The sequence below is a fragment of the Neovison vison genome, chromosome 5, assembly GCF_020171115.1.
Source record: "Neovison vison isolate M4711 chromosome 5, ASM_NN_V1, whole genome shotgun sequence".
NCBI classification, from domain to species: domain Eukaryota; kingdom Metazoa; phylum Chordata; class Mammalia; order Carnivora; family Mustelidae; genus Neogale; species Neogale vison.
In genome coordinates, this window is record NC_058095.1 from 86,263,215 (window position 1) to 86,286,176 (window position 22,962).

Here is a 22,962-nt window from a genome sequence, read left to right on the forward strand (position 1 = left end):
AAAATATATCACCATATCATTCAATTCTGTCTTCTAGTCTAATGAACTTAAATGCCTTATAGATATGACATGGTAATAGGACATATCTGAGATAGAATATTTATTCTTATTCACTACAGAAGAATTAAGTGTGCAACCAAATGTCACTTGTTTTCCACAATATACTCTTTATTGTTATGTGCATCTTTATTCACTTAATTAATTCAGCAAACATTTATGTGCCTCTATGAGCCAGGTACTAAGCTACACACTGGGAATACAAAGAGTAATATGGTGGTGTCCCTGTTTTAAAGGAACATACAGTCTGGTGAGTGAAACTGGTATACCAGTAAGCATAATTGCTATGCCATGTGATTGATGCCGTGCGTGAATGCAAAAAGGCTGATCGGGCCATGGGAAGCAAATCGCTTTAGTGTGTTTAGTTGTGAACACCATCTCGGCAGAGTGAAAACTGAGTAGTTTCTTGGAGGGATTTAGTGAGAAAGGCTCTCAGACCAAGGCTACAGTCTGTGCAAGGGGGCAAGACCACGGGTGTTCAGGAGAAATGTGGGCACTGGGCTATGGCAGCGCTGGACGGGTGTGAGAGCAGTGACCCGGGACGCCAAGGGTGGGGAGCGCTAGCAGGTGAGGTTATAAAGAGGACAGGTGCCAGGCTAAGGACTTTCAAGGGTAATTTGCCAAGATAAACCCACTCAAACTATTCAACTTAGCATGTGTGTTGAGAGAATAAGACAAGTCAGCACATAGGGTATAGTTCCGTTCAGGTTTTTGTGCCCTATCATCTAAAAGAAATCTTCTGATGCAAAAATCATAGTACTTCAATTTTCTTTTTTCTTGTAATAGTGTTTATGTGGGTTTTCTCTCATGACTGCTTTTAATTTATAGACTTTCTTTTTCATTTTTACTTATTCATTTGAGAGAGAGAAAGAGCACAAACAGGGGGAGAGGGAGAGGAAGAAGCAGACTCCCCACATGAACAGGGTGCCCGACATGGGGCTCTATCCCACAATCCTGGAGATCATGACCTGAGCGAAGGCAGATATCTGCTTAATTATCTGAGCCACCCAGTTGCCCCATAATTTATAGACTTTTCAAGGAGGACTACGTAATTTGCCTTTTTGCTCCAAGAACATTATACACGTATTTTTTTTTTCATTATTAATGAAGTACTTACACTAGAAAGAACTTTTAGGAAGAAGAGGGGAAAAAAATTCATCCAGAATTCCCCAATATGAACCTAACTGCTGATAGTTTTTTTACTTGTTTATTTTTTTACATAAAACAGGTGTATCTTCTAAAGTCAAAATCATATTGCCATAACTTCTAAATTGATGTGCATGGTAGTGATTGCCTTTACAAGAAGATGCTACAGTATTTGTGTATCCTTCACAATAATTAGTACAGAATTCCAGTGTAATGGTCCATCCAAACTAGATGCTTGATTGTGGTACGCACTGACTCTATCGATCTCTTTTTTCTCATATTTTGTGTAAATGCTTTGGTATTGATACCATCTATTCCCTATTAGCTTAATCCAACAGATTTTATGTTTTTCTTTTAAAAAATCAGCACATTTTTAAAAATTAGGACCATGTCAAGAAAGAGATAGCCCAAAACACACCTTTCAGGGAATGTGATTTTATCTTCTCATCCCAGTCTTGTGTCTGCACAAGCAGGAAGCTGTCTGGTTGGGTAATGGCTGGGTCATTTCGAGATGTGCAAAAGAAGCTATGACCAAAGAGCTGGAAAACCCAAAAAACTTTTGAATTCAGTCAAAATGGGTCATTCATTCAACAAACATAAGAGTGATTTTTCATTGTGCAGATAATCGGAGCTATTCAGTCAGCTGCAATAGCCTTGTGGGGTTGTCTGTCTCCAGACTGTGTTCAGGCTCACCCCAGGGCTGGCTGCTTGGCCAACAGAGAGACAGCAGCCTGACAGCCGAGCTTCCTTTGTTGTTAATTGCTATTGTTTTTCTTAAGGTCTTTGGCCCACAGTTCTGGTTCTCTGCTCTGGTTTCTTTCTAAGTAGTCACATTGTCTGCTCTTGGTCTCTGTTAGTTTTGGAAGATTCCACTTTGAAGAGAAACTGAACCCTTGTTTCTCTACTGAGTAGATGGAGCCACCAGCTGAGTCTCCCACTCCCCCATTTTTTTCCCCCAAATTAATCTCTTCTCTGAACATTGTGTGGATCTGAAAAGAAAAGAAAAAAAAAAAAAGACAACCATGTTTGTTTCCACATTTTACGTCACTCTCGCAAAGATAAGGTTTGGTTTACCTTCACTTGAAAAGTGAATGACTCCAAATTCATCATTTGTAAATAATTTTTAGATGTTTTAAAATAATTGCTCATTTTGCTGCTCATAGATTATTTTGACTGTTCTGGCTGGAGGAAGAACTCACAAATGCCAGACATTAGCTGTATCTGGTTCTTAGTGGAGCTGGAGGCCCAAGACCCAAGTCTTGGGTCATAATGTCTTTATGAAACAGAGCAGATTGTGTTACAGGGTATATACGACTCAGGGACACTGGAGCCAACCCACCCTGGGTGAATCCTTCTTTGCCTCTTACTAGCGTATCTTTTTATTTTTTTGTTTTATTTTTTCAGTGTTCCAAGATTCATTGTTAATGCACCACACCCAGTGTTCCATGTAATCCATGCCCTCCTTAACACCGACCACCAGGCTCACCCATCCCCCCAACTCCCTCCCCTCTAAAACTCTCAGTTCATTTCTCAGAGTCCACAGTCTCTCATGGTTAGTGTTGAAAAAGGGGCTCAGTCCTCTCTGAGTCTGTTTCCGCATCTCCAAAATGGAGATAAGGATAGAAAAGGATAATATCTACTTGTGAAGGTAAATGAGTCCATTAATAAGCTGGAGAATCCCTGGCCCGTAGTGCTTGGTACATATTCATTGCTATTTTATCACCATTCTTGACCTCTTGGCACTGACTAAACACATCCACGTGGAAGGTTTATACAGTCCCTGTTCGAATATAACTCTCTACTGGGTAGAGTGGTTGAACACTCTAGAGACTTGGGTAGGAAATAAAGGCATGTGTAGGGGCATCTGGCTGACTCAGTTGGGAGAGCATGCCACTCTTGATCTCCGGGTTGTGAGTTTGAACCCCGCATTGGGTGTAGAGATTACTTTAAAAAGTAAGATCTTTAAAAAAAGAAGAAGAAGAAGAAGAAGGAGGGGAGGAGGAGGAGGAGGAAGAAGAAGAAGTAGAAGAAAAAGAAGAAAATAAATTTAGGTGTACCCTAGGAGTTCAGAGCCCATAGGAGTTTTGCATATGTGTAGGGATACAGAGCTTCCAGTCTCCTAACCTAAATTGTGAAAGGCTTACCTATTACTTGTCCATGTCTCTTTTACCAAGTGATCTCCTTTAAAACATAAATAGTGTGACCTCTAGTATATAGGTTAATGGTAAACTTTCTGAGTGAGTACAGAACACAGTGACCAGCGTCATCATGGTCAAGTACACCTTCTTGTCTTTTAGAAAACTTCTTCAACAATAAATACATGTAATAAGAGCCATGGCTTTAAAAGTGCTCCTGGAACAAGAAAAAGCATTTCGCACCATCGCAGTTCTACTGGTCTATTTGGTGAGTCAAGTCTTTACTTTCATAAGAATGTGGTGGAAGGGTCATTTTAGTAGCACCGAAACTATTTTCTATTTCTAATCCCGTCTTTTGAATTTTTCTTTTAAATTGTAGTTTATCAATGTTGCAGGTCATTAACAAAAGATTGTTGCTCAGTCTTGACATTTATAGCAATTGTTTGAGATTATTTTATTTACATTTAGATGAAGTAAAAAAATCACAGCATTACTCAGGGGCCCATGACAATGGTGCTCCCTTGGGTGTATGGGCAGATGTCTCCATAACACACCCTAGGCCCTAATGAGACCACATACTTTTTGGAACCCATGACTTTCATGGGTTGTGAAGAAATTAGAATCTGTTTTTAAAAGAGCTATTCTTTTTACATGGTTATTTATATCCTTTTTGGTTCCAAAAAGCATTAAAGACAGGTGGAGAATTTTAATGTTTGAAAACTTAACTCGAAAGATCTATGCAGGTGTCAGAATTGAAATTTATTTAATCTGGAGATAAGATCATTATCGGCAAACATAAAATGAATTACTGAATTATTAGAGACAGTACCTAAAGTCTTCTTGAAAGACAAAGCAAGAGGAGTTGGGGTCACATTGGAGTCTGGGGGAGAGGGGGAGGGAGTCAGGGAGAGGAGGGAAATTTTCCTTTCTTTCAACTGAGGCTGTTCCACATCCATATGAACTGTCTAGAATGGAGGTAGTGGAATTTCTTTCTCAAAGAGATTACAGTCTCTCTGTGGCTAAATGGAATCTCCTTCCTCTCGTAAATAAAATCAAACTCCTTAGGATGGGTGTCAAGGGGAGTTAAGAGAGGCAGGAAGAGATTATTAGGGCTTTAGCCCCAGATTTTTATCTACTCCTGAACCCCACCCTGACTTCTCCCTCCTGCCTGCTGGAGAGGTTCAGACTTTGATATTATTTAGTTAGTTTGCAGGACTTCATTACAGGTACTCTTGCTTCAAAATGGAGGTAGTTTGTACTGAATAATTACTTATTATTACAATCATCAGAAACAATTTCCTGTGCCTCTGGTGTAACAGTCATTCTATAGACCAATAGATTGTTCACCCAGAAGAGAATCAGGCTTATTGATTTATTTGCTCCACTGACTTATTCAGAAAGTCATTTTTCTTCCTAAAATGCAAATTAAATTGGCCTCACCCTGAATTTAAGCTAACATTCATTGATAGAGTGAATAATAAATACTGATGATATTGTTCCTTTCTTGCAAAAAAAATGTAATCAACTTTCTTTAAAAATGCTGTTTTGTGAAACTTTTTTTTTCAGACATGTAAAGTGATTTGTGAAACAGGAGACTGTCGACAACAAGAATTCAGGGATCGGTCTGGAAATTGTGTTCTCTGCAAGCAATGTGGGCCAGGCATGGAGTTGTCTAAGGTAAATATCAGATGCGTGGTAAAGTTGCAGATCTGTGCTTGTTTTTTTTTTTTTTTGTTTTGTTTTTGTTTTTGTTTTTTAGGATTTTATTTATTTATTTGAGAGAAGGAGTGAGAGGGAGAGAGAGCATGAGCAGGTGGGAGGAACAGAGGAAGAGGGAAAAGCAGGTTTGTTCTTGAGCAGGGAGCCTGATGTGGGGCTTGACCCGGGACCTTGGGATCATGAGCTGAGCCGAAGACAGACACTTAATAGACTGAGCCACCCAGGCGCCCTAGATCTGGGTTTTTAAAGTACATTTTTTTTTGGCTAAAAAAGAATGTACTTCACTGGTTCATTGCTAGTGAAGATTCTTGGTTCATTATGTTACTTTAGCCAAAGATTACACAATTCTCTCCCCAATACCTTTGATTATGTCTTACTGAGATAAAAGGTGTAGGTTCTAATAATTAGAATTTGTTGTTTTGTGTAATTCATGTTTATCATATTTCATTGAAAGAATGGAATTTTTTTTAAGATTTTATTTATTTATTTGACAGATAGAGATCACAAGTAGGCAGAGAGAGAGAGGAGGAAGCAGGCTTCCTGCCTAGCACAGAGCCCAATGTGGGGCTCGATGCCAGGACCCTGGGATCATGACCTGAGCTGAAGGCAGAGGCTTTAACCCACTGAGCCACCCAGATGCCCTGAAAGAATGGATTATTAAGGTGTATTTGAATTAATTTATAAGAATCTACTAAAGAATTAAAAATAAAGCAGTGATAAGAGAATATGCTAATGCTACTTTCTTCTGCTGGACCTTCCTTCTCTTAAAATAAGTATTACCATTGCTAGTCAAGAAGTAGCCTCTCTCATAACCAAACTCCATGGTGGCAGTAACTTTCCAAACCAGGGTTACATGCGTTCTTTTGACAATGCAAGCACTATTATTAGTCACCATGCTGGGCACATGGCATTCCCAGGAGCATTTTAAATATATTCATCTTACTCACTATTTGTTAAGAAGCGGTGTGTTTTAGGAGGGCATATTTCAGGGTCTTGAATATTCTCAGACCTTTCTTTTTTGTGAATGTGTTCAGAGCTATACATCCATTTGCTTTATTTTCTGACCTTTTGAAGATGTAACTTGTGGATAATGGATATATCATTTTGTTCTAAATAAAGCATCAAAGTCTGCCTGTTAGAAAAGGAACAAAAGATTTTTCTTTTTACTTCAAGTGACTTTTAAAAGAGAAGTCCTTTTCTCCTAGAGACTGCCATTATTTAAAGTTGAGTCTTGTCATTCATAGATTTTTGCATCAATGATCCACAAACAGCAGGAAACAAAGCATTCTGCATTCTGCAAGTAATTCCTGGTGGATGGCTTTTCTCTGTTGGTTGTGTTCAGTAAGTGGGGCCATTTAGTATCCTGAGTTTTCCATTTGGATTGAAATTGGCTGACCTTCAAACCCTGTGTTACCTTGAGTGTTAGCTATAGCATCTCAGCCAGTGTTTTTCAGCTCCTACTGATTGTAGTAAGGTGCATTTTCAGAGGTAGGTTTTGTGGTGGTGGGTGTAAAAGGATTCTTTCCAGCAGACTTGTAGATCTAGGATCAGTGAACAGAGTAGTGAAAAATGCGACAATGCCCCAGAGGAAAATAGACTATGAAGTTGCTACCTCTCAAAAGTTCTTTCCCCAAATCTCGGTGAAAATCTGAGTGATATATCACAGATTCTGAGAGATGAGTAAATCATTTTCAAGAAGCTGCTCCTTCTCTTTCATCCTTTGGATCTAGAGAATATAGCCTGACTCTGGAGAATCAGGTCAGAAGATGAGAGTCCTATAAGCTCCAGTATCTTTTATTAGTTAGTATTTATAGCTAAGCTTTTTTTTTTAATCAAAAAATTTTATTTAAAAAAGCTTTTTTATTTAAAAAATAGGATGAAGATCCTATTGCCTCTAATATTTTTTTTTATTTTAAGAATGCATCACCTAAGATTATCTGATAACAGTTTTCCTATTTCACACTTTTCCGTGCATTTCCAGAAGAATTATTTTTCTCTAGGTAGTAATTTTCCCCAAGTACTGAAACAGATGTTTACCTCTATGACACTGGAAGCAACCAAAGGGAAACAATCTGAATAATTCTGACTTTATTACTAATTTTATGTATTAATAATTCTGTTTCAATATTTATTATCATTTTCTTCATTAGAAAAAAAAGATCAGGCCAAATTGCATGCAAGAGAATAAAAGTCAAGGTAATGATGTCACTGAAAATTAGGGTAAGACCCACTCGGATGCACAAATGTTACAAATATAAATACCATGTTCCTGCATGGCCTGCAGTGTCCACCTCAAGGTGGACATGGCACAGCCACAGAGAATACCTTCGCTAAAGGAACGAACAAATCAGTCAACCTCAGAGTTTTGAGGGCAAAAGAAGTGCCACTTAAATCATGTCATATAAAAGGTAATGAATTTCTGTGTGTGTGTGTGTTTATGTTATAAATTAAATATTTCGCCAAGTCTTTTATCTTGGTTTTAGCTCCTAGTAAATGAAATTAGTAACTTAGCCTTGCTCATACCCTAAAGAGAGCAGAGGAATTCAAATATATCGATGGAATATATATATACTCCATTGGTATGATCGGACATATTAAACATATGAAAACCATACATATATATATATAATATATATATATATATATATATATGGTTAATTAAGGCAAGGAACTTGAGTTTTTATTTAATGATTACTTTGGGGCTAGAAATTTCTAAAATATCTATTCCTGATTTGCAGTTTCTTCTTTCCAAGCTTCCTTGATTAAGTCTTTAGCAAGAACATGTATCTTTCAGAGGATAAAAAAACAAAAAAACAAAAAACTAAGTTCTGGATATATTAAAATCAGATAAATCACTTAAAATAGCGAATTTATTCAACTGATTAATTATGATATCCATGGTTTACAAATTAAAGGAAAGTTTACTTTTTTGCCTAAGACCAAGCTTTTAAAAAAAACATAGTGAGATATTTATAAATAATTGAATTGCTTTTTACTTGTTGCACTGAACATAAAATTTGGAAGAGGGATACCTGATTATTCATAATGAAATGACTGAATTCAGGAGTCCTTACTTTTTAACTGAAGCTTAAAATTTTGGTTACCTCTGGTGCTTGAAATTTTGAATGCACAATAAATAGTAAGTATTTTAAAGTGAGTTATTAAAAACCATTTTCACCAGATGTGAGAGCTTTCAAATAACCTTCATTCTAACATCATTAAGTTACTTGTTTTGCTATAGTAAACATAACTTAAAACTTATTATCCATTTCCTAATATCATGTCTCTCAACCCAAAATAAAAAATGCTGGGTCATGAGGTTCTTTGCATTACAAACATGTTATCTGTGTCTTAAAACTAAAGCCTGGAAATACTTTGGGTAAGCAGGTAGAGTTAAAATTTCCATCTGTGGTTTTATTACTCCTAATGATTATTTTCTTTGGAAGACATTCAATTCTATTTTTTTTCTAAAGGTGTCTGGGCTTACTTTCCCATTGTTAGGTCTCTGCCATTTCAAACATGTAGTCGGGTTTGGGGGAGGTTCCCGGAATAGCATTCCTGGAGACAGTGTACACTTTGGCACACCTGTCATGTGTGGTCAGCGGTTCCTCTGACCTCTTTTCACTTCCTTTCAATCGTTAGATAGTAAGAAGTCTGCACAGAAGCTCCAGGCTCAGTAATAACCATTGTTGCTTGTTTAAATTGAGACACTTCCCTTCATTGGCCATTTTTTAAATGATTCCTTATTTTAACCTTTTACCCTAGATACTTTGGGTTATGTGTATCTAAAAGATGTCTCTTAACAAAAATGCACTACCTCTCAAACATCTCTTCAGCTATTATTTTGTAATATATATCGTGCAATCAAAATAAATAATTAGCCAACGTTTGTTATAATAAGCCAGTTTCTATGTGGTATTTGTATATTAAATAATGGAGTCTTTTTAACATATGTCTTAAGTAGGGGGTATATATTCTCCTGTTTTATAGATGGAGGAACTGACACAGAGATGGTTAGTTGATCTATCCATTGTCACCATTAGTAAGTGCTGGGAGAAGGTGCTGGAGCCACATGGGGTAATAATTTTTTTCTCATTTTGCATACTGCTCATGTATAGTGCTGTCCAGTAGAACTTCCTGCAGTGATGGAACGGTCTGTATCTGTGCTGGCCAAGATGGGAGTTACGAGCCGCTTGAAATGTGTTATTGAATACTTGAAAGGTGGCTTGTGTCACTGAGCCACTAGATTTTGCATTTTAATGAATTAAATTTATGTGTTGCCACATGAAGGTGTGGCTGTTGTATTGGATGGTGCAGATCTAGAATGATGAACTTCCCTTCAGAAATTCTGGCTAGGGACCAACTTCTAACACAGGGAGATATCTAAATCCTTTGACCTGATGGCTTGCTCATTCCAGGATCTGCCTCCCTGGCCAGGCTCCTTCCTCTCCTTCCTTGGCTATGCCACCCTTAGCCTGGCCACTGGTTTCCAAACATCCATCTGCTTCTCTTCCTCCAGCACTCATGTTTGGCCCAGCCACATGGGCACCATTGCCGTGGCTTCTCACACCGGGTAGCATTTTCTGTGTCCCCTCCCTGCCATCTGAGCTATCTCATGGCATGAGCGCTTTTGGTTTCCAGTTATTTCCCTGAAAGCCCCAAGCATCCAGTCTTCTCAGCCGGGTTCTTTTTGGCCATTCAACTTAATGGGTAGGCTTTGTGTATCTTTGGGAAAATATAGGACAAACCACTGAGCCATCTGGGCTCGGTTTTGAGGAGTTTCTCCTGCTGAGCCATAGCTAGTCTCTCTCTCTCTTTCAATACAGGGTTTAGGTTTAGAAAGTTTATGAGAAAGAGAATTGATAATGTCTTTTTCCTATGTTCGAGGCAAAAAATAAGTGCTGTTTACATAGCTCCACGACTGGTACACGCTGGGCATTTGGAGCCACAAATGTGCACAGGAGTGTTACACAGCCAGCCCTTCAGCTGGTGAAAATAAACAGCATTGCAATGCATGGGGGAGGATGACTTTTGTTTCCCTGAAGTGACCACATTAGCCTTTTAATTCTTACTGTCTAGAATCTGCCCAGCCACAGCCCCTCCTCCTCACCGAGTATTAATGCCAACAATGTGCTTTTAACATGATCACCTCCCAGCAGTAAACCAGGAAACTAGTTTTTGCATGAACCACTTGAAACAGTCTTCAAGTCTCTGGCACAGTTTTCAAAGTCAGCTTTTCTAACCAATTATTGGGATAACTTTAGCTAATGTGAAGAAGTTAATTCTTGTAAATAACAACACACTTTCCTCCACAAGGATGAGTGTCTGGTTCCCCATTTTTAAAGATGTCTGCTTTTTGGTAAGCTGTTTTCATCCTGATGAAGAAAGTCACACGGGCACATATAAAATTAATATAATTTGCAAGCATGAAAAAGATTCATTTATGCCATTTAATTATAGTGTTGCTCACTTTATTTATGTTTAATTATACCTAATCGGGCCCAGTGATGTTTGGCAGATATTAGCAAGCTCTAGCTTGTAATTTTTCTTTAAAAAACTCAATTACAGATTTTCATAAACTGGAAGTTGGTTGTGGGGGGGGCTATGTCTTTGGTGTTGTTTTATTAAAGGAAATTAAAAAGGTGATTTCTAAACACCAACTACATAAATCTAATTTGTCATTTCCATTTGCTTGTGCTAGATTTTCTCCACAAATAACTTCTTCTCTGTCCAAATTTGAGCTTTTAAAGTTCAAAGAACCAGAGTTAATAACTTATTGGCTGTACAAATAAATAGTGCTTTAGACCCAAGGGCCCCAAATGTGTTTCCTGGACAATGATGGTCTGTGAGGATCTCCCCTGTGGTCTGGGGAACGGCTCCTAGAACACGTAGATGGGATCCGCTTGTGTTTTTGCTAAGTGCTGAATTTGCAGAGGGAGAATAGAGAGAAGGGGATCTGAGGACTGTTTACTTTGAGTCAGTTTGCCATTGGAAAGTCACCAAATGAGGCTTAAAAAATATTGGGCAGAGTGTCAGGGCTACTGCTGTGGCCAGCTTGGGTGGAAATGGCCCAGCTGGACGCAGCCCTCTCTTGCCTTGGAACCCAGATAAGAAAGGCCACTCACTGCTTCCACCCCACCCCATACAGACCCCCACCCTCATCTCCCACCCCCTGCCCACCTCCACCAGCCCACAAGAGTTATCTGGCCTTACTAATCGGGACACTGGTGTGACCTTTATAGGTTTTTGTTCCTTGGAATAAAGTAATAATGATACCAATAAGAAAACAACAACAACTTCAGGAAATACTGCTTTCAATGCTATTTGTTCATCCATTTGTTTAGCTGGCAAACATTATATGTTACTCACCAGCCTGGTATGTATTGTTAAAGAAAAAATATTCAGTGGCACTTGTTGGTAAGGATGGCAAGGCAGGCTTTAGTCGCGGGTAGGGAGGGGGACCACTGCAAGGGGATTTTATGGTGGGGGAAACCACTGGCCTCCATCCCGATACAACATGAGCTCATGGGAATTTAGAGTCAGGGAGCAAGCGTCAGTGGGTGAAAAATTACTTAGGGCTTAGAGAGGTCCTGGCTGAAGCCAACCTAATAATTCTTTGCTGAAGACAAACCAGGGTGATTGGACTGCAAGGCTCCATGAGACTTCAAGTGGAGCGTGGGGAACCCGAGCAGATATTAGGGTGGGTAGTCCTGGTTAAGCGGAATTAGCAGAGGACTTGCTAAAGCTGGATTTTATAAGGAAGTACACGTGTGGGTCTGGAAGAAGGTTAAGAAGCCTGGCTGAAGTTTGGTCAAGAAAAGAATCTTTATAAGTACCAGGTGCCCTGATAGGCTTTGGGGAAAGAGTGGCGGAGGGAGGCGTTGGATATTGGGGATTGTTTGCTTATTGTAGGATTTTGGGAAATCGCTTGGAATCCTATGGCAATGTTTAAAAAAAATTGGGTTATTATTTTACTCATGTGTATATGTTTACACCTTGAAGCTTATTAATAAAAAGGCTTCTTTAGGAATTCAGGGAAGTTGTAAGTATTTCTTTTAAGGTTTTAAGGTACCAGGTCATAATTTCAAAAACAAAGACTCCAGGATTATTTGAAAGCCTAAATGCATCTCTACCATTGATATTAATGGCAGACCACACTGCATAAAAACAAAACACATTTCTAAGTCTGAAGCCCAGGCCAAGGACTGCCTAATACCCCCATTCCCATCCCAGTCTCCTCCCATGTATGCTCCCTCACCAAACCCACATGTCCAGTCCTTCTAATGAAATGATGAGAGGGAGAGCTGTAGTGTGTGTAACCTGGAAAGTGTCAGAGAACCAGAGTGGGACAGAGGTGAAAGCAGTAAAAACAGATTTCACTCAGGGACTATTGCATTGGGGGAAGAGAGGCCTCAGTATAGAACTGGGCTCAATTCCAAATATAACATGGAGAAGTGGGGATTTTAGCCAAGGAGCGGAGTGGGGGGCAGTGGATGGAAAATTCCTAAGAGGAAACATTGGGGCAGGGGGGGTTCTAGCTAAAACGGACCTAACAGGATTCTTACTGAAGGCAGGCCAATAGGATCAGAGGATAGAGGGGCAGGAGGAAATCGGATCAGAGATTGAGGGTGAGCAGATAGGAGGGTGGAGGATTCTGGCTTAACCAACTACACGGGATTCTTGGACAACTGGGTTCTTGAGGACAAGGCCCAAGGCTGGGGTCTAATTGAGAAAGTAGCTCACAGGAGCCTGTGAAGTTTGGTCAGAAATGAGGTAAACCTAACCACAGTGAGCATGGCCAGCTAACTCTCTTAAGTACTCTTTGTTTTATCTTACCAAAAATCCATTCCTACCATTTCTTTTATTCCCAATGGTAGTATACTAGCCTGCTATGGGAAACCATTTGCCTGGGGAAATTGCCTCCTTTATATGCAAAAGTAATGGGGGGGAAACCCAAAATATTCCATACTGTTTTCATTAGATGCAGGATTAGACCACGTGATCAATGCCAACTTACTTCAACAGACATCTGTGGTTGCCCCCTGCCTCCTGCTCTTGGGATGCAGTGATGACCAGGCTCCGTAGAACAAATTCAGCTGTAACCACACAATGGCTTGCTCTGTATATGCTGATAGGTAGCACTCTCCAAGATGCATTGGGTGGGGAATACCTGCTGAAGTAACTGCCTTCCTGCGCAGCGGGGAGTCTGCTTCTTCCTCGGACCTCCCCGCTCTCATGCGCTCTCTCTCTCTCCCATTCTCTCTCAAGTAAATAAATAAAAACTTAAAAAGAAAAAAAAAGAAAGAAAGAAAAAAAGAAAAAAAAATACACACACGGAATTAGGATATTTCTGTGAGGGTTTCCCAAAACCTGGTAGCAATGTTTGCCTCTGTGGAAGGAATAGGAAGTGAAGAGACCTGGGATGGGAAGGAAGGCGTATTGTTTATTTATTAAAATCTTGTGTGTACTAGTAGTTTTTCAGTATAAAAAGTGATAAAAAGGAAAGGGACCAGAAAGCATTGCCCGTCGGCCATTGGGGGTGGACCCGAGTTTACAGAGGCACGATTTGGGCGCATGCGCACCAGCGCTGCCCTGGCCAGGAGGCTGTGGCGCAGCCCGCTCTTCGAGCTGTTCAGCCTTTCCTCTTTTGCTCTTGGTAGCTCTTTACTGAACTTTATGGAGGACGATTTCAAGGCATTTTAACCACCTAGTTTTATTGAATGAAATAAAAACATCAAAGTAGACATTTATATTGGGGATAATTTAATGTTCATATGCTGTTTACATTATAGCCTGGATTTCAAATAATTACAGCATCTCTGTGTTGATGGCGCTTTAGGAACATGACAGTCGCTCTAAACGAGGTTGCCGCTATGGACAGTGTGCTGTCATGTAATTCCTTGGAAATATCTTCTCTACATTCAGAATGATCACTTCATCAATTTCTTAGACTATCATGAACTGCAAGTATTTTTTAAAAGCTTAAAAATAATATTAGGTTGTTATTTTGATGTTATCCTTTTAAAAAATAACAAGTACTGTAGAGAAAATGTATTTTAAACTAAATTCCCCCAAATAATCAATCTCTATATAATAATTCCCAGGAGACTATATGGGTCACAGTACCTGTTTAATACATTTAGGTATTATTTTGTGCTTGTAATGGACACACAGCCTTATCTCAACCTCTCATGTAAATTGCTCTGAACTTAGTGTTGTTACCACTAAAACATATAAACTCTAAGTAGAAACAGTAAGTAATATCTAGACAATGAAGGCAAAATATGATGCATTTGGTGCCTGGCTTTGTTGTCTTTTCTTTTCTTTTTTTTTTTTAATTGTTTTTTAAGGTTTTTATTTATTTGAGAGAGAGCGAGCAAGCATATGCTCACAGGAGTTGGGGGAGGAGCAGAGCAGGAGGGAGAAGCAGGCTCCCTGCTGAGCAGGGAGCCTGATGGGGGTTCAATCCCAGGATCCTGGGATCATGACCGGAGCCCCCTGGGTGCCCCTGTTTTTTTTTGTATACATGATTTGAACATAGAATGAACCCCCCCCCAAATTTTTTCATGAAATCCTCAGTCTATGAAGTATAGTGACATGTAAATGACACACAATGCGATGTGGGCAAAAACACATTGGTCAAATCGGTCCTCATGTATGTGCAACACAAACTTCAAAATACAGTCGGGAATCAAAAAATAAGCAAAGCACGAAGATCTTCCCAACCCTTCACGCATCCCTTAATTTTCAAAAGAGATGAGTCTGTCAATTCCTTCAAGTCCATGTCCGCTCGGATATTCATCTAGTTTCTCAGGAATGGAGAGAGGAAGTGAATTGTCAGAGACAGTGTTATGTGGCAGGAGCAAGAAATGGGAGTTGACTGCCTATCAGGGGCACTACAAGAGCAAAATTGCCTATATAGACATGGGGGCTTCCTACTTCCTTGTATTACAACACAACGCAGTAGTTGATTAAAGCAGCTATGGCTAAATTGTATTTTATGTACCTTTTTCAAAAGACATTCTATAAAAATAATTTAGATGTAAATTGACATTTCAAGTAACCCAGAAAAAATTGGAGTCTAAAGATCCTTTTGTTCCGCAGTAAGGCTTTATTATACTTGAATCAGGAAAGTTCATTTGTTGGGTTGTAGAGAATCTAAAAAGGTATCATTTATTTGGTGAATGACCCTCTATGCTTGATTTATAGGTTACAACTTTTACATATATACACACACATATATATAATTATATAATGTATATTATAAATATAAATAAATAAATAAATATTTCCTATTTATTCCTCAAAACAACCCTGTGGAGCAGACGTGTACTGTTGCCATCTCAGAGATGAAGAGACTAAGGGTCAGAGAATTCCCGAAATAGCTTAGTGGACAAGAGGCAGAATTGGCCTTCAAACTCATGATTGTAGGAAGACATATACTTTTTCCTCTTATGTCAGCCTCACTTGAAAAACAGGATTTCAGACATTTATTCCCAGTTAATACACCTTCTTCTCGTTCTCATTTCTCTTTCCCTTTGTTTTCTCTTCTGCTCACTTCCCGTTTCCCCATTTCTTTGTTGCGTTGTAACTTGCATCTAACACCCTTACAATACAAGTTGCTTGGATCAAAGTATGATTTTGAAACTTTACTCTTACTTGAGCTTTTGACGTGGAGATGCTGAGCTTGTGGACAACGAGGTCCCCATCCCCCTTCCAAATGTCACATGCACCACACTTTGATCCTGGAAAATTGCGAGAAGGTGGCTCCTGTGTGACTGATGGAGAGTTTTTGGATGCACTCAGCTTTTAGCAACTACTTAGCAAGAACACCCTCTGTTCCAGTGCACGACCACATCACCTGTGTACAGAGCACCCAAAATGGCAGGGACCTCCCCGCAGAGACCTAGTCCACACCCCAGGCAATGCTTTCTGAATATGTATCTTTGGTGTTTTCTTGATTACCAGAGTAATATATGCTGTTTGGCAAAAATTAAATGATCGCAGAATTATCAAAATTCAAAAATCTCAGGATGTCAGTCTCCACCCCCCAGAGATAATCCCTGTTAACAATTTGAAGGAAATTCTATTCGTGAATCAATTCTTCAATTTTTTTTTTTTCCTTCTTCTGTCTGTGCCTTGGTTTAGAAATTTGTCTAGTTGGAGCGCTCGGGATTCAGAAGGTTGGTGATCTTCTGCCCCCCCCCCTTTGCTGTGTATGTTCAGGGTACACATTTGAAAGACTGGCTGGAAATGAGGACAGAAGGTATTGCTCCTCCAAGATGTGTACGAATTAATTAGTAAAACTGAATTGCAGTGTTACTATGAATCTCTTTTAGTCAGTAGTTTGAGTACAGAGAATACTATCTTTTGTGTTGGTTTTGATTTAATTTTTGATAAATAAGTACTGCCTTAGTTGACTGTGCATATAAGTATGGATAAAGAACTTTATGTATATAAATTTGACAGGCCAATGGGAATTTTGAACTAATGGGCGTTTGTATTCTGCATCAGAAGGGTTTGGGTAAGGAAACCAAGAGATTTTGTTGGAGTCCTTCCTTCCTCTGCTGCACTGAGCTGTGTTTGTGGGCTTCCTCAGTGTGCTCTCCACGTGGAGAGAGGAAGTACCAGATGGATCCTACAGTGTCGGGGGTATAGAATCTGACTCCAGAATTAAACAGTGTGGGTTCAAATCCTGGTTTTAACATTACTATGTACCTTAAGGTATGTACCTAAGATACCTAAGGTACCTTAACCAAGGTACGTACCTTCTGGGAAGCTCCACACCCACATTCATGACATGGAAATAATGATCCTGCTTCCCTCATTTGGAAGACGTGTGACTTAATGAGATAATGTGTATGAAGTTCCCAGCACAGAGTAAGCACCCAATAAATGTTAGTACTAATTATTAATATTTTTGTAAGTGATGGGATCATACTTCTAATTCTGTATTAATAACTTTTTTAAAGCTACCATGAACCCATATCAATGTCATTCTTATGGTTGCATTGTATTTACATTATATGATAAGCTGTGATTTATTTGGTTATGGGCCTTGTGGAAATGATCATACATGCATCAAAGAACCATCCGTTTTGCCCATCCATGGTAAGCAATATTGTGTGCTGACATTCAAATCTAGAGAAGCATGCAGCCTGTAGTATCACACAGTTTAATCCACATGAGAATTTAGTGTTCTTTTAAGGAATATGTCAGAATCTCCCTGCCATCACACAATAACATACAGCTAACACGTAAGTTTGCATAGACCTCTAAATCTGTCAGCTTAGGCAATTTCTTACAGTTAGCCTCGTTTCTAAAATATCACTCTTGATAGCAAAGTATTTATTTCCTGCCTCGAAAAGTGAGTAAGTGCCTGGATATTACCCTGACTTTAGTTTCTGAACATGCCCATGACTGGCTTAATTAGAAAAGAAGAAAGTGCCATAATTCTGCCATAAGCTAGCAATAATGCCGCAGTGGGGGTCCCAGAGAACCTTTCTTATTCAAATGCTCACGGCTTCTTGAATAAAGTGGATGACTAAGTATACTTATCCTAGTAAGAGAGATTATTAGCAGTGGGAGACACATTTGAACTTGCTGAATGAGCCGCCTTTGTATCCAGGAAGGCCGGCACTCGGTAATTATTAGACCAGGTCTTCCTTTTATCCCAGCCGTCTTTTTCACGCTTGCCACGTCTGAATAGCGTTCTGTTGCCTGTTAATCCCTGCAGGAATGCGGCTTTGGCTACGGGGAGGATGCCCAGTGCATGACATGCCGGCCGCACAGGTTCAAGGAGGACTGGGGCTTTCAGAAATGCAAGCCGTGCCTGGAGTGCGCCGTGGTGAACCGCTTCCAGAAGGCAAACTGTTCGGTTACCAGCGATGCCATCTGCGGGGACTGCTTGCCAGGGTAGGTCGGGCGATTTCTTTCCCTCGTGATTATGGAATGATTTTTCAAACGCGCCTTTCCCTGGTTCCCTCCCAAAGGTGAATGCACACCGACAGGAACCCGAGCGCAGCTGTGGGGTGGCCGTGACTTCCTCTGCGCCCACCGCGGGCTGTGAGCCCGTGATGGGCGCTGGTTATAAATAAAATGAATACGCGCACTAACGAAGTATTAGTGTCAGGAGAATCTACAGAGTTCCCTATAAATCGATGATAAAGAAAACGTGAACAAATGGACAACAGAGGGGATGGGGCTGTTCACAAAAGAGGGAACACGTGCGGCCTGTGATTCTATGGCCATGTTCATCCTGGTTAGCGATCAGAGAAATGCAAATCAGGGCCATTCACTCATTTCCGCCGCTATTTGTGAAGCAGCTAGGAGGCAGGGCTGTAGCAGAAGTCAGGCGTTGCTGAGGTAAAGAGGCTGGGAACCCGACCCACGTGCAGATTATATTCTAAGAAGGGTTTTAGAAAGCTCTAAGTGGTAAATAATGAAGCCATACATTCTGCAGAAAGGTAGCAGAGGATGATTTCTGTGGAAGAAGGAGAACCTAGAGTAGATAAGGCAGATGAGGCTAGACTGGCGCAGTGATGCCTAGGCAAGCGGCAGCGTCTGGGAGGGTGACCGGGTTACCTGAACTTTGAGCAAGACTCAGAGTTGAGGCAGTTTGCTGAGTAGGTGTGTGGGGGAAGAGCCCTGTGGATACAGGAACCGAGAGACAGGCCCCAACGTGGACAGGACCCTGGAGTTCAGGGACCCTAAGGTGGGAATCCGGGCTCTCAGTCACCACAGAGGCAGGTGTCTAACTAGACAGCCAGAGGACCCCCCACAGATCACAGCCCTGCTATCAGAATGGTGAGTGCTATCTCTGGGGCTCTTGTTGAGGGCAGAGGGGAAGACAAACCTGTGGGCCTGAAGGGCAGAAAGAGGTACAAAATAGCCTCATGGGCCAACTGTGACCCTATGCTAAGCCCCTGAGCAGGTATGAAATGTAATGGTTTAAAACCAAAGGCACAGGGAATAAAAGAAAAAATAACCCGTACACTTCACCAAATTAAAATCTTTTGTGTTTCAAAGGATATTATCAAGAAAATGAAGAGACAACCCACAGAATTAGAGGAACAATATATAAATCATATATGTGATAGGGGACTGTCTTATCTAGACTATATAAAACTCTTATAACTCAATAATGAAAAGGCCAATATCACAATTGACAAAGGATCTGAGTAGACAGACATTTCTCCAGAGAAGATACACAGACGGCAAATCAGCACATGAAAAGATGCTCAGTGTCATTCGCCATCAGGGAAATGCAAATTAAAACCACATACTTCAAGCCAACTAGGATGGCTGTCCCCACAAAGACAATGACAAGGGTTGGTGAGGATGTGGAGAAACTGGAACCACCATCCACCATTAGTAATAGAAAATGGTGCAGCTGCTTTAGAGTTTGGCAGTTTGGCAGTTCCTCAAATAGTTAAAATAGAGTTACAATGTGACCGAGCAATTCTGCTTTTAGGTATATAACCAAGACAGTTAGAAACCTGACCACACAAAAATGGGTACACAAATGTTCATAGCAGCATTATGCCTAATGGTCAAAAAGTGGGAAGAACCCAGATATCCATCTACTGATAAATTGGTTGACAAATTGGAGGATATTCAAACAGGAGAATATTATTTGCTGTTGAAAGGGGATGAATCACTCATTCATGCAACAAAATGGCTGAACCTAGAAAACATTGTGCTAAGTGAAAGAAGCCAATCACAGAAGACGTATTATATGATTCCATTTGTATGCGATGTCCAGAACGGGTGATCTATAGAGACAAAAAGTAATTGAGTGATTACCTGGGGCCGGTGGTTGGTGTGTGTGTGTGTGGGGGGGAGTTGCTGGGAAGAGTCAGGGGTGACTGCTTAAGGGTACAGAGTTTCTTTTTTGGTGTGATAAAAATGTCTAAAACTGATTGTTCTGATGGTTGCACAGCTCTGTGACCACACCAAAGGCCATTTAATTATATGCTTTACATGGGTGGATTGTAATACATGTGAATTAGATCTCAATTAATCTGCTACTTTAAAAAAGGGAGTTGTCTATAACCTCAGGTGATGCTGATACCTGTGAATATCAGTACGCAGAGTTCTGACCTAATGCAGATGTAATTGAGGAACACTAACCGAACACCTGACCCATCTCTGCTGTTCCTCCTCTACAGTTCTGCTAAAAGCATGTCAGTGTCCATCTCCTTCTCTGTGGGGCAGGGAGAAGAGGAGGTCCACGGGAGATTCAGAGGCAGAGAGAGTGAGGAAAAGCACAGGACCAGGGGATCTGGTTTTACAAAGAAGAAACTCACACGGTTATGCGGCTGGAGTGTGAGTGAGGTCACGCTCTCCCCACCACCTCCCACCAAAAGTGTTTCCTCATGCTTAACCTCATTCATTGTCACCTGAGCCCACGCCTTTAGCGGCAGTGTTTGCTCATTCTTTAAGTAAATGCTTAGATGTGGGAAAGTCATATATAAGTGAGTAGACATTTGAATGAAATTTCATAGTTTATTTATATGATTAGTTTAAAATTACATCCTTCCTAAGCCAGTGTGAATGTATGAGCCAGGCAATAGTTATATAGTGACTTTTACCCAGGCTATCCAGAGTGTTTTAAAGTGCTCGCCCAGCTTCACTATATTTGTGTGAAGAAGGTAAATAGTTGAAATCCATTTTATAGACAGGAAAATTGAGGCAGAAAGAAAATAAGCAAATTGCATATTGTTCCCAGAAAAGTGATGCCAACATCAGGCAGAGGGTGGCATTTTCATTTCTAGTGCTACCCCTGCCTTCTGAAGGCTCAGCCTCACCTGATGAGAGTTTTCTACTGCCTAGAGGCTCAGCCCCAGTGGGACAGGAGTGGCCTTTTTCCCAGTGGCAGTATCGCGTGGGAATAGTTTGTCCTCTGTGCCCTCAATCTAAGTGATTGGAGAGTCTCCTTGTTTCCAAATATGTCCAATGACTTTATGCCAATACCTCAATTTCTCTGACACCCATTATTCTCACCTACAAATGATCATCTAATAATACCAACCTGCAGAACTGGCGGAATGACGGAGACTATAATGCATGCAAAATGCCAAGCAGAATGCCTGACCCATAGTAAGCACAAATACATACATGACCTCATCACCAGTTAATGTTCCTGGGAGCCAGTGAAAGCTTTACATGACTGTTTTGTTTTGGTTTTTGCAGTGGGCTTCCAGCCTTCTCCTCTGCCTGCCATGTTCCCATCCTTTCTCTGCTAAGGGGACCTAGGTCCCAGCCCGAAAGAATAAGCCAGCCCCTGCCAGTTCTTTCTAGTAACAATGATAGCTAATTTTTTTTCTTTAAGTTTTTATTTATTTGTCAAAGAGAGAGAGTACAAGCAGGGAGAGCAGCAGAGGGAAAGGGAAAAGCAGGCTCCCTGCTGAGTAAGGAGCCCTATGCGGGACCCTGGAATCATGACCTGAGCAGAAGGCAGACGCTTAATTGACTGAGCCACCCAGGGGCTCCTATAACCAGGCATATCTTAAAAGGGCACTTTTCCACATGGTGTTCATTAGGCAAACTGGTGTTATTTGGATTGAGTTGAATTAAAAATTTCTCTCCAAATTCAGTGTTGGAGAAACTTTAGAGTTTCTAAATAAATAAATACAAATACATCTAAAAGATGTATTTACATGTTGCCTTTCAGCAAACCATGATTAAGTAAAATCCAATATGATTTCCTTTTGTTTTGTTTTGTTTTTCCATTAGCTATCTGAACATCCAGAGTAAAAGCTGAAGTTCAACTAAAGGCTGTTTAGCCAGACAGCTGTATATGTCCCTAATCCCTTTTATTTTGTTTTTTAAAACTTGTGTTCTTTCTCACTTGGTCAGAAAGCAGAGTTAGAAATGTTTCTGTGTCCCCAAAACCACAGAAGTTTAAGCAAGAAAAAGTAAAATAATCTTTCAAGCTTGATACATTTATTTATGCATTTAATACTTTCAATTATATGTTAAAATTCTAATTTCTATAACTTCATCTTCACATTGGAGGGTAATTTTGAGGCAACTCTTCCAAAAATTAAAAAACTATCAATGTCTATGATGGTTACTATATAATTTATAATTTAGTAAATGTACTATGTTTTAGGGTTCTGATTTTTTTTTTAAGATTTTATTTATTTATTTGACAGAGAGAGATCACAAGTAGACAGAGAGGCAGGCAGAGAGAGAGAGGGAAGCAGGCTCCCCGCCGAGTAGAGAGCCCGATGAGGGACTCGATTCCAGGACCCCAAGATCATGACCTGAGCAGAAGGCAGTGGCTTAACCCACTGACCCACCCAGGCACCCAGGGTTCTGATTTAATCTCACTTTGTACAAAACAGGAAAAAAAGAGTCAGTTGATGGTCTTGAAAATTTTGTTAAAAACCTTTTTCATTAAAAAATTAAATTTAATTACATTAATTAAATTAAATTTAAAAATTAAGTTTAAAAAAAAAACTTAGATTCTGCCATCAAGCCATTGTCACAAAGAAACTGGCAGAGCAGATTCTAAATGCTTTTATATAATCTCTTTGTAGCTGCAGATAGCTGTCCTCAGAGTAAAGTCCAAGCATCATCTGTCTCTCCTTGTGAGCAGGGTTACACGCACAGGAACCTTGTGAATCAGTGTGCCCACTCACCCTCCTCTCCAGTTAGGATTTCAGGCTATTTCTACTTTGTATTTAACGATCATTCAAAACATGATGTAATTTGCTCACCTTCTAGTCTCATTTCCTTGATGGCTCAAACCCATATTTTAATCTATATATTTTTGGCAAATGTATTTTATTCAATTGTCAGGGAAATCTCAGACCTCAAGACTGTTCTGTCACTAGATTTCCTTATTTTAAAAATGTTAAACATCTATGTTTGTTTCCCCAAAAGTTTTAAAGTATGT

The 22,962-nt window shown here is 40.0% G+C and overlaps 1 protein-coding gene across 2 annotated transcripts in view; it reads left to right on the plus strand.

Annotated features, from left to right (window-relative positions):
• Nucleotides 1–22,962, plus strand: part of TNFRSF19 (TNF receptor superfamily member 19) — a 91,069-nt gene that overhangs the window by 16,955 nt on the left and 51,152 nt on the right. For both annotated transcript variants that reach the window (XM_044249418.1, XM_044249419.1), the window contains exons 2-4: nucleotides 3,501–3,606; nucleotides 4,905–5,015; nucleotides 17,794–17,972. In XM_044249418.1, coding sequence (XP_044105353.1) covers nucleotides 3,538–3,606; nucleotides 4,905–5,015; nucleotides 17,794–17,972 — 359 coding nt within the window. In that variant the 5' untranslated portion in view covers nucleotides 3,501–3,537. The remainder of the gene's footprint in view (nucleotides 1–3,500; nucleotides 3,607–4,904; nucleotides 5,016–17,793; nucleotides 17,973–22,962) is intronic.